The sequence below is a fragment of the Alosa pseudoharengus genome, unplaced genomic scaffold (genome assembly GCF_046254945.1).
Source record: "Alosa pseudoharengus isolate Yale_2024_CS ecotype anadromous, Long Island Sound unplaced genomic scaffold, YU_APseudo_1.1 YU_APseudo_1.1_scf_6, whole genome shotgun sequence".
In the NCBI taxonomy this organism is placed as follows: Eukaryota; Metazoa; Chordata; class Actinopteri; order Clupeiformes; family Clupeidae; genus Alosa; species Alosa pseudoharengus.
The window spans coordinates 13,971,529-13,983,882 of NW_027468848.1; the positions used below are offsets into that span (position 1 = coordinate 13,971,529).

The following is a 12,354-nucleotide window of genomic DNA, read 5'->3' on the forward strand; positions in this document are numbered from 1 at the left end:
ATACAAAGGTCTATCACAACATTAGATGATAATATATGTGTTACTATGGATTTATAACAAGTTATAATGCAGCGGCCATTTTTGACCGGGAACACAAAACTAAACATGAAACGAACACAACAGCAGGGTTAATATAGAATGCCACCTTTTTAAAAAAAGGACCATGCATCAGAGTTCACCATCCTTGGAACAATTGAGAATAAGTTACTGGCATCAGAAAACAACAAATACATAAGAAAACATAAGAAAAAACATAAAAGAGATATTTGATACATAGCAGAATGTGCTTTGAAGAAAGCAGACACTGTTGACAATACTTTGTTTTAGTTGCATATTTCATCACTATTGGATTGACATTATTATCACCTTTTTCTGTCTATTTTTCTCCTTCTCTCTTCTTTGTAAACATGTTTCTGTCACAAACACCCACTCTCTTCCTTTGCTTGTCTCTCTCTCATCCTCACTTTCTGTATTTTATATTTTAAAGATGTGGGGCCCTAATTTCAATGATGGGAAAAGTGCAAAGTAGGTCAGAAAGCAAATTGTCATGCATGGATTGTAGCTGTTGTGTGGTCTTGCTCATAGTGTTAAATTAGAAAATTGAGTTTGCCTACAGTAGTAATTGAATTAGCTTTAGTTAGACTTACTGTAAGCAAAGATTCTACAGCGGAGCAAGATAGATCAGTTACGTCATAGACATGAAGTTCGCTCCGAGCCCGACAGTGCTAATCCATATTTTAAATGACATGGAGACAATAAGTTAATAGGCTATAGACAGATATTTTGAGTAGGCCTAATGCAGGAATAGACGTTACAGTTATTCAGTAACTGTAACGAATTACTGAAATTTAAATTTACCTTTAGACTACTTTGTTTCCCAATAAAGTAACGAAAGTACAGTAACGCTATATCCCCAACATAGGCCTATTGAACTTAGTTTTGGCCTAATTTACCCTCAGAAATAATTCAACATTGTCTTTATACAATATATTTAACTGGTCTAGACATGGTGTGGTCTATTGGGTTTCTCGTAATTTCAACATACAGCTCTACTGAACAAATATTGATAACATTTTATCTGTGACGACACCTGAGCTTATTTAAATGGCGCCCATAGAGTCATAGAACGTACTTCAACATATCCAACATATTTTCCAGCCAGTAATCCATCTTGCACGTAGCGCACTAGAATCTTTGCTGTAAGACTTAATGACCTTTTAACTCTCCCTCAGGTGTCGGACCGCTGTGACTATGTTTATGTGAACGGTAAAGAGCAGCGGGGGCGAGTGCGGATGACGGTGAACTTCACCTACAGCTACCTGAGCGCCCAGCTGGAGATGAGTGTGTGGGTCCCACGCCTGCCCCTGCAGATCGAGCTCTCCGACAACGAGCTCAGCCAGATCAAGGGCTGGAGGATCCCCATACAGGCCACTAAAAGGTACCAGACTCTGCAGACACAAGCATAACATCCTGCTGCTGCTTACAGTACCTGTAGCAGCAAAACACCCCGAGGAGCTGCTTTTTGGTGATCGTTGAATGCTGTTTGAGACATTAAAGTTGTATTATGCCTTTAAGATTGAAGCATTGAAATAGAATAATCAATAGTTTAAAAAAGGTTTAAGAAGCAAAGTACATACAATAGAATCATTAAAAGACATAAAAGACACAACATACACAAAAATTACATTGTAGAATTATTAAAAGACAGCCAACAACTTAAAACTGCAGTTGGCAAGTCTGACAGATTGAAGCGACTTAGCCAAAATTTTGAATGTTTACAACTCTCATGTCCCTCCCCCACTACCACCGAGCACCCTCTCATCGAGTTTGTGCTCATCAGTGCGCACCACACTGCGATTGACAGTCAGATCTCACACAGCCCTGCTCTGATTGGACCAGAAGAACCGGGAGCTGTGGATTTTTGCAAAACAAATAACAGGCTCTAGGTGGAGGTAGAAGTGCAGTTTTTTTCCCCTAAAAAAACGGCTGATTTATGTTGTTCTGTCGGACCATAGTGTAAGTTTCAGTCAAATATGATCAAAAAATTCTTGCCAACTGCAGCTTTAACCTTATGCTTCATCATACCTTCAGTTAGTCTGTTGCATTAAATGTAGCTACAGACCAACTAACCCAAACAAAGCCATAAAAACACACACACATTCACTAACAGCAGAAAAAATAATTAAAAGTATATAATATAAAAAACACAACTAAGCAATAAGGACTGTAGAAGATAAAGAATATACTAAATATACTAAAATACAAATTATCTAAATAACACTTAATCTAAATCAATTCTAAAAAGTAGCAGAGAACTAGCAGAGTGAAACAAATCATTCATCACTAGTGACACATAACAGTATTAGGCCACGTTAATGAGTAGAAGATAGTATACTTGAGTGTAGAAATTTACTGTATCAGCAGGAATACACTGAAATCCCGTCAAAATTGTAAATCAAATGAGCAGATACTTCAGCAAAGGTGAAGCTCAAGGGCTCACTAGCCTCTTAGAGCGCAAAGAGGACCATCTGCTCTTCGGGTCTTAATCAGTGTCCAATGCACAGAGGCTGGCGTAAGCCCTCTCTCACACATTAACTTCATCCACACACTAGTCTCTACCTCCTCTCAAGCCAGGCGACTCAATGCAAATAGAGAGAGAGAGAGAGAGAGAGAGAGAGAGATACCTCGGACTGTCGGCAGTCAGTCAAATAAACTGCCACTTAGCACCTTTGAAGCTGAGCGCTCGCTTAGCGACGCTTGGCAGTGAGTGTTAATGAGGTTTGTTTGGGCCTGAAAGGGAGGACTTTGTGTGGTGGTTACCTATATATCTGGAAATGAGGTTGCCACCGCTCGCTGGCACGGTCCGGCACACCGTGAGAATGAGAGCCTGGACTGCGGGGGACCGCTGGCTGATTTGGGCTGAAATAGGTTATCCATCCAGAAGCTATTGCGTAGCAGAGCCAGTGCAGGAGACCAAAAAAAAGAAAAGAAAAACTAGGTCGGCAGAGAGGAGGATGAACAGACTGATAGCACTGATTGTGCACACACACACACACACACACACACACACACACACACACACACACACACACACACACACACACACACACACACACACACACACACACACACACACAACACACACACACACACACACACACACACACACACACACACACACACACAAACACACACACACACACACACACACACAGAGATAGAGAGAGATGGATAGAGGTCACCTTGTTGGGGAAATTATTTTATGCACTTCATGTTCTTACATAATGTTACGCAATGTTCTGTAATGCTGGATGACAGGTGCAATCACGGCATGAAGAGCAGCTGTGTGTGTGTGTGTGTGTGTGTGTGTGTATGTGTGTGTGTGTATGTGTGTGTGTGTGTGTGTGTGTGTGTGTGTGTGTGTGTGTATGTGTGTGTGTGTGTGTGTGTGTGTGTGTGTATGTGTGTGTGTGTATGCATTTGAGTGATTATTCATGTTTGTTCGTATTAGGGACAGGACTGTGTGACTGTGTTTATTCCTGTAAAATGTAGGCTAAACATTGTGTTGATGTGTGTGTGTGTGTGTGTGTGATTGTTTGATATGACTGTGTGGGCAGACACGGTGCCAGTCTTGCTGCCCTTCAAAGCAAAAAAGATTTGTGGGACAACAACTGTATGCCTGTCAATTATATCTTCCAGTGTGTGCCTGTGTGAGTGTGTTCCAGTGTGTGAGTGTGTGCCTGTGTGTGTGTGTGCCTGTGCCTGTGTGTGAGTGTGTGCCTGTGTGTGCATGTACGTGTGTGTTATATCAGCATGTCACAGCTGGGACAATGAGGATAATCATTAGGGGAAATGGACATATGTCACTGTGATGACACATTTGTGTGTATATTTGTTTGTGTATATGTGTGTGTCTGTGTGTGTGTGTGTGTGTGTGTGTGTGTGTGTGTGTGTGTGTGTGTGTGCGTGTCTGTGTGTGTATGTGTGCGTGCGTGCGTGCGTGCGTGCATGCGTGCGTGCGTGTGTGTGTGTGTGTGTGTGTGTGTGTGTGTGTGCGTGCGTGTCTGTGTGCGTGTCTGTGTGCGTGTGTGTGTGTATGTGTGTGTGTGCTGCCAGGCTGGGCTGGAGCAGTGATGAGGAGGACCGTAAGGGAAAAGGCTGCATGCTCCAGTTTCAGCACGCCCTGGTGCGCGTGGTCACCCATTTCGTGGCCGAGCAGTCGGAGGCGCGTGGCAGCGGCCCTCGCGAGCCCCTGGCCATCTTCCTGGGCTCAGACTGGCAGGTGGACGTCACCAAGCTGGTGCGCTACTTCATGAAGGTGGAGGACCCGCGCATCGCCAGGCTGCAGGCTGGCAGGGTCCTGTCTGGGAAAGACGTGGGCACCACCAAAATACAGGTAGGTGCCCCAGTCCAAATGAATGTGTCTGTCCACCCTGGGGTCATTTAAAAGACAATACACAGGACACATTGCAAATTTTTTTTTTTGAGCACTTTCCCACTTAAGCAACATGTTTCAGAACTGTGTTGGAGAACTGACATCATAAGCGGGCAACTTATTGTGATTATCCAATGAGATCATTAGGAATCTGTCATGTTATTGCCTGAAAGCGTAGCTCAAAAAAGCTGCCTCATGAAGCATCATCTGTGGGCATAGCTGGGAAAACCTATTCTCGACATTGTGATAGCATCATTTCCTGTTGACATAAAACGCAGTCTATGGGCTGCACTTGGTGAAAACAAAACCATGAGGTTGAATTTGTTCATAGAAAATGTACTGAACTATTCTGATGAGCTAGATGGAAAGGAAAAGCGTTACAGTCTGAAGTTGACGACAGCGGGATTGAGTGAATGCCCTACAAACCACCAGCTGGCTCATAGAAAAAAAACCTGACTGAATGACCGAATTCTTAATGTCAATCCACTTCAATTGTAAATGCTTTTGTTTTCACCGAGTTGTCCCAAACCGAAAGTGGCCGCTATGTCGAGAATTGTTAGGACTGGTTAGGTCACATGGTAAAGGGTACGGCGCAACCTCAGCGATGTCTCTACCTTCAGCTAATTGGTTAAATGAATACCTGTCCACACCTTCAAGGCTCATAATTAGTCAGGCCTTTGGAGAACGGCCAGTGCTTCCCTCGTTTGTGTTTGCGTGGTGAGCAGGGCGAACTTGGACCTGCCTCCTTCTTGTGTTCATTTGTCTTATCACTGCCAACCACCATAAAACTTCAACATTTAATGAACTTGCGCTGCTCAGGATTTGTGTGAACTGTGTGTGAACAGTGAACTATCCCGGGCAGTGAGAGCCATAGGTATGTGACCTCTCACTGGGGGCTATGTCAAGCACAGATGGTAGCTCCTTCATCCAAGTCTTTACACCGTGTAGGGACAATGTATATGTTAGCTGGCAATTTTTGGTGTGTTGTATTGTATTCATGTTGCGTGGCTGAGGCTTCAGCTATATTACAGTAGAACAGACCTAGACAACAGAGTTTGAGTGCTGTGGCCTCAGGTCTCTTCTCAACAGCATAAATGGCCCTTTAGTCAGTTCACTCTCCGCAACGTAATGGACCAGCCGATAGATAGAGGCTTAACAGATCCTCTGTGCTGTGTTTCTCATTCATTCTTCCTATAGACCCTTTCAACAATAAAAACAAAAACAATGCTTGAATGTTCTATTTGGGCCCCAATCTACTTCCTCTGCATTAAGATAACATATGGAATGTTAAAAAGGAAGTCTTGTGGGGCCAACTATGATGCTGATAATGGAACTCTCTTGAAAGGGTCCATACTGTGAGACTTCACTTATCTATCATTCATTTCTGTTTGTATCAACCCCCTGACCCCCACACTGTTATACTCTCTCCATCTCTGCTTCTCCTTTACCCCCACCCCCCAGGTCTTCTCCCCGCTGTCGGACTCCATCCTGGCGGAGCGTACAGTGCGTGTGTTGGAGGAGCGGGTCAGCATCATGGAGCTCGGGCTGCAGCTGGTCAGCGGCCTCTCGCTCAGCCTGCAGCTCAGCCCGGGCAGCGACAGGGCCGTCCTCGCCACGGCAACCACGCAGGAGGAGCTCAGCAACCCCAAACAGGTCAGTCAGCAGCACACTGCAGCAGCCCACGCTTTGTGCATCACATGGGGGGGGGGGGGGTTGTGCATGCATTACTTGAAAAGAACTAGCTCCAGTTACGTATGAACAGTGAAGGTAACGAACTCTTAAAAATGTGAAAAACGTGAATTTGAACAATATGAACTATGAAAATTGAACAACTTGAAGCTACATATATCATGTGTGAACATGCTTAACAAAATATGGTAACAAAACATGGGAACTAAACGTGCATTACGAATATAATCAGTGGGAGCCCTGTGCTTGTTTTCCTGCAACAAAAACGTTCCATCTGGGGGTGATGGAAGACAGTGACACCCTCAGTGTGTTTGAAATGTCCAGTCGATTGCGCAATTTGGTCTTAGTTGCAGTCATTGCCGAAAACCTGGCCTCGCATAGATACGTGGTGGGAAATGGTAGCAACGTTTTCAGCGCTTTTACGGCTATCTCGGGATATTCTGCTTTGGTTTTTATCCAAAAACCCGGCAGAAAGGTTTCCTCATAGCCTACACACTCTTAAGACCATCGTCATTTGCAATTTCGATCAACTGCTCTTCCTCCTGCGCTGACAAGTTAGGACTATTCGGGACATTGACAAATGGGTTGCGGACCCACTCATTGGTTTGCCGTGGATCTTTGGAGGATTGGAAGTAACGCTCAAACTCATTTGAAAGCGCAACAAGGTGATCGCGCACCAGCTGCGAGAGAAAGGGCCCGGCCTCAGTCTCTCTCCTCAGTTCTCTTTGGAACATATTGTAATGCCGAAGAGTAGTTAGGAGACGGGGAAGCTGAGATCCCGTTCCAAACTCCGGTAATTTATTTCTCAAAGGATGTACAGGCTACGGTACGGGTAGCAGGAGGTGTCCACTACAAAGCAACAAACTGATCTTGATAAATTAGGTCTCAATCACTCGTCATTCACTGTCATCGGCAGACAACACAACCCACTCGCACGTAATTTACTTCTACTCTGACTAAACTTACTAGACGTCTTAGAACCCCCTATTCTATTCCCTCCCCTTATCAATCGCTAACCTATCCGAACCCCTAAATATTCCCTCCCGGACACCTCCCCCCAATCAAAACACATCAGAACTTATTGACACATTCTATGACACAGAAGGGAGAGGGAGACACAGACACTCTCTCGCGCACACACACACACACACACGCGCACACGCCGGGAAAACAGAAGACACAGGGGAAAGTCCAACACGGGGGCAAATAGCCTCGGCGCTACAATATCAAATGCACCCCGATCCACTCGTCGTACCCACAAATCAAGCTTGGCTTTAAATGCAGCGACTTTATCTGCCAGTTTAAAGACAGTTGTCATTCTCCCCTGCAGTGACAGGTTGAGGTCATTAAGCAACCCGAATATGTCACACAGGTAAGCGAGTTTTGACACCCAGCTCTCATCACTAAAATATGCAGCTAATGGTGACTTTTTTTCTGTAAGAAATCTCTGCAGCAGCTCTCGCAACTCAAACACTCTGGCCAGTGACCTGCAACCAACCAACTTGGATAGCGTACCACGGTGACCCATTCACCTTTTCTAACAACTGTGCGTCAATATTCTCTGACATATCATCAATTCGCCTATGGACAGTGCTTGCAAAAAGCGGTACCTGAGATATTTTTTTAGCTGCAGCCTCCCCAAGGAGTTCATTGCACATGCCTTTACCAGCAGGCAGAATTAATTCTTCCCCAATAGTAAAGGGCTTCTTAGATTTAGCAATCCGACTAGCCACTATGAGGCTTTTAGCGCAGCCACGTTCACCGATGTGGTTGCTTTACGCACTAGGTTTTTGTCCTTCTTGCTCGCGTCTCTTACGCTCAAAGAACTCAAGGGGTTTGTCTTTAAGTGTAGGATGCTTGGACTCTAGATGTCGAATTAGCTTTGATGGTTTCATTGCTTCGCTTGACAACTTATCGCCAAATACCACACATAAAGGACTTGGTGCATGCGAGTACCGGTCTCTGCGAAACCATATTTTAAATATGACTAGTCATATTTCGTATTGAATGAACCCTTCTTTTTCTTTGAGGTATCTGGCTCACCATCGTCAGTGGGTATTATTGCGAATGTGACATTATTGCAAATTAAATTATTTAGTTTATTTAGTTTGCATGCATTTTTTTTTAAACTCGTAGGCTACTGCCCGGTTAGGAATGTCCCGCGACCCGGTACCGGGCCTCGGCCCGGTGGTTGGGGACCGCTGCTTTACATCACACTTACTAATTATGCATGTACTGTATGTTCATAATTATCGCCATTGTTTTGAGCTCACCATGGCGACGGGCGGCAGGGGATGAGCCAAGCTGAGCCGGTCGGAACGGGTCAGCAGAGTGCGGGGGGAGTGCAGCGGCGCACGGAGACGTGAGACGCCATTGTCTCTCTGTCCGCTAATGACTCCTGTGGCAATCAGTTCTCTGCTCGCTCACGCGCTGCCGTGATCGCTAAAAATCAACTCCACTCTCCAGCTCATCACATAGGCCCCCATTATTGTGAAAATGAGCAAATTTTTCCAGATATTCGGGGTGATGTAATGAAGGATTAAGTGCGTGCTGCTGAGCATGGAAACAGTGTTGTCCTCTGATCACTCACGCCTTGCTGTTTCCTCTCTCTCTCTCTCTCCTTTGCTCACCCTTTTTTATCCAACTCCTAGTTTCTTCTGTTTAACTTTTTACTTCATCCTGTCCCTGTCCCCTAGTGAAAATACTTCTAGGAAAATACAATTAAAGCAGAAATCTCTTTCTCTCTTCTCTGTCTTTCTCTTCTCTCTCTCTCTCTCTCTTAGGAGGCAGTGTTGAGCTCCTGGCTCCAGTTCAGCGATGGCTCTCTCACCCCGCTGGACTTCTACGACCCCACGCACTACCGCCTGTCCGTCACCTCCCTGGACGAGGGCGTGGTGTCGGTCCAGGGCGAGCCCCCAGCGGTGAGCGTGGTGGCAGAGGGCGAGGGCCAGGGGGCGCTGGTGAGGGTGGAGATGGGCATCTGCGAGGCATGCCACAAGTCCAAGAGAAAGACCGTGCTGGCCGTGGGCCTCGGGAGCCTGAAGGTCAAGTTCCAGGTCGGGGGTAGGCGCGCGGGCAGTGGCGGGGGCAACCGAACTGGCGCGGAAGAAGGTGGCGGAACAGGCCCGGGAGGCGGGACGACGGGGAAGGATGGCGGGAACGACTATGGCAACGACGGAGAGGAGGTGGCGGAGGGGAAGCAGCCAGGTTCGGCACTGCCAGGAACGGGTACGGAGCAGGACGTGGCTTCCAGCTCGGTGTCGGAGCGCGAGGAGAGTGCCATGCGGAAGCTCAGCACTACGACCAAGCCCACCGTCAGGGACAGCAGGGGCAGCGGCGGCCGCCCTGGTGGTGCCAACTCCTCCGACGACTTGGGCAAAGCCCCTGGCAACCTGGTCAACTACAACAACTTCCCCGCCCAGGTGGAGGTGCCCAAAAGCGTGCAGACGGAGGCCAACGACAACAGCGGCGCCGCTAAAGACAGCGAGGACGGTGACGGAGACGATGAGGAGGGAGGTGCCGGTAGCCTGGACAACCCTCTAGGCCTGCGTCCGCTCACCGACCTGGAGATCGGCATGTACGCACTGCTGGGGGTCTTCTGTCTGGCCATCCTCGTCTTCCTGGTCAACTGCATGTCCTACCTGGTCAAGTTCCGGCACAAGCAGTTGCCCGCGCAGGGCGGCTCGGAGCCGGCGGGCCACCACCACCACCACCGGCACGACTGGGTGTGGCTGGGCACGGACGCCGAGCTGGTGATGAGCGCGCCGGGCAGCCCCATGCAGCACGAGCAGCACCTCCTCCACCAGCACCACCACGCGCACGCGCAGCAGGCCACCACCGTCATCGACATCGACCGCACGGGCAGCCTCGCCCGCAGGGGGCACTGCCCGGCCCTGGGCTCGCCCGCCGTCGCCACCGGCAACGCCGTTGCCGCTGTCACCGGAGGGGTGATGGTGGGAGGTTGCCAGGGGGGCACGTTGGTCCGAGGAGGAGGAGGAGGAGGAGGAGGAGGAGGTGGCGGGGAAGGGCCAGCGGGGTTGGCACGCGGCGAGGCGGTGCACTCGCCCACCAGCAAACGCAAGCGGGTGCAGTTCACCACCTTCGGCTCGCTGGACAGGCATTCGCCCCACCTGCCGCCGCGTGTGAATGGTAACGGGGGCATCCACTGGGTGGGCAAGGAGTCGTCAGACTGCTGCGACGGAGGAGGGGGGGATGACGACGGGGAGAGTGAAACCCAAGTGCCCGATTCAGACTCTCTAGAGCAGCTTTAATTAACGATGCAGAGGACCTGGGACGTCCAGAGGACCTCCAGACATAAAAAAAAAAAAAGAAAAAAAAAACTGCCCAAATAGACTCACATGGGCTTAAGAGTCCATGTATCCCTGAGGGCAGTCATAACTTGATTTGTTGGTCCTATCTTACTGATGGACTAATATTTAGCAGACACTTTTATCCAAAGTGATACGGACTCACGAACGGCAGGTTCGGGAATTGAACCTGGGCCAGCCACGCTACCCCTGCTCCACCATGCCTGCTATCTGTTGACCATCTCAGTGATGGCCCAGACATACTGTATGACCAGAACCAAGTTATGATGTCCAAAGTGCTACATGATTCTAGGCCCAGAGGGATGATAAAAAAAAGAACTGGAATGAAATGGTCACTTTGGAATAAACAAAGCTTTGCAAAATGTCGACCAGGATCCGTGGACTGCAACATAGGGCCAACGGAGAGACTAGAGGTGTTGTGGAGTTAATCTCCCGTCTTTCTGCTCATAGTCGAGGTTGTTGACTATGTGTCTCATCACCTCAATGCCTTTCTGCACGGGGGTATAAGAGGAACATACTGATGTGTGTGTGTGTGTGTGTGTGTATATGGCTTATCCATTCATACTGTGCTACTGCTCATAACAGAGGTTTGGAGGAATCGAGGATGAACTACACTACTTCAACCAAGGCCTTTTACATGCTACTGAACTCTTATATCAAAGTGATGTTAAGGATAGAGCGGGGTGGGGGGGCAGAATCATATACTTGTGGGACTCCATGTGTGTGAGATATCAGTTGTCCAAGCCAAGGCAAACCTGATTTAACTGACTTGTAAGTATGTGTGTATGTTTGAGGCCGTCTTAAGATGGTTAAAAAAAAAAAAAAGAAAATTGAATATTTTGGTTGTGGATGTGGATGTAGGGCACACACATCCAATGCTTACATAAAGTATTTCACCATGTGTATGTTTCTGTTAGTCCTTACACATTTGTATGCCAAGCTCACATGTGAACTGTGAAGAGAGAACGTTCCCTGTTATATGCATCTGTAAACAGCACAAATCTGTTGTGAGACTTTTTTTATTATTATACTGTGTTACACATGTCTGTTGTATAGAATATTCAGTTGCAGACGTTTTTTTTGTTCTTCATCATGCATTTTATGTACCGACTGCTTTGAATTCTTTTTTCATTAAAACTTCAGACAGTTTCCTGTCAATATTATCGGTGATGTACAGTTGGAATCGTAGGATCCATTACTACAGGCTTGTGCAATAGATGGCTGTTTATGCATTCAGCCTTGAAAAATGCTGAATCACAAAAAGTGATCATTACTGTTCAGTCTAGTCTGAGAACTTGGCAGAGTAATGTCAGTCAGAATGCTGTCATAGTGATTTACACACATATCCACATTTTTCTCACACACACTAACCAGCATGGGAGGACTTGTGTGTTAGACAAAAACAAACAAATAACAATAACAATAATAACAACAGCTTGATTTATGCCCATATATCTTTAGCCTTTCCACGCTTTCAGAAAAAGGAAAAGGAAACAAGAAAAGGGAGGCTGGCTGTTCTACAATGTTCATATGGAGGCTCTTATGTGTTCTACAGTGTTCATATGGAGGCCCTTATGTGTTCTACAGTGTTCATATGGAGGCTCTTATGTGTTCTACAGTGTTCATATGGAGGCTCTTATGTGTTCTACAGTGTTCATATGGAGGCTCTTATGTGTTCTACAGTGTTCAGATGGAGGCTCTTATGTGTTCTACAGTGTTCAGATGGAGGCTCTTATGTGTTCTACAGTGTTCATATGGAGGCTCTTATGTGTTCTACAGTGTTCATATGGAGGCTCTTATGTGTTCTACAGTGTTCAGATGGAGGCTCTTATGTGTTCTACAGTGTTCAGATGGAGGCTCTTATGTGTTCTACAGTGTTCATATGGAGGCTCTTATGTGTTC

At 46.9% G+C, this 12,354-nt stretch overlaps 1 protein-coding gene across 1 annotated transcript in view; it reads left to right on the forward strand.

Moving 5' to 3' along the window:
* Positions 1 to 10,395, forward strand: part of LOC143106811 (transmembrane protein 132D) — a 70,851-nt gene extending 60,456 nt beyond the window's left edge. The window contains exons 6-10 of the mRNA XM_076271288.1: positions 1,233 to 1,438; positions 4,117 to 4,396; positions 5,897 to 6,088; positions 8,908 to 10,071; positions 10,177 to 10,395. Coding sequence (XP_076127403.1) covers positions 1,233 to 1,438; positions 4,117 to 4,396; positions 5,897 to 6,088; positions 8,908 to 10,071; positions 10,177 to 10,395 — 2,061 coding nt within the window. The remainder of the gene's footprint in view (positions 1 to 1,232; positions 1,439 to 4,116; positions 4,397 to 5,896; positions 6,089 to 8,907; positions 10,072 to 10,176) is intronic.
* Positions 10,396 to 12,354: the final 1,959 nt, after the last annotated feature.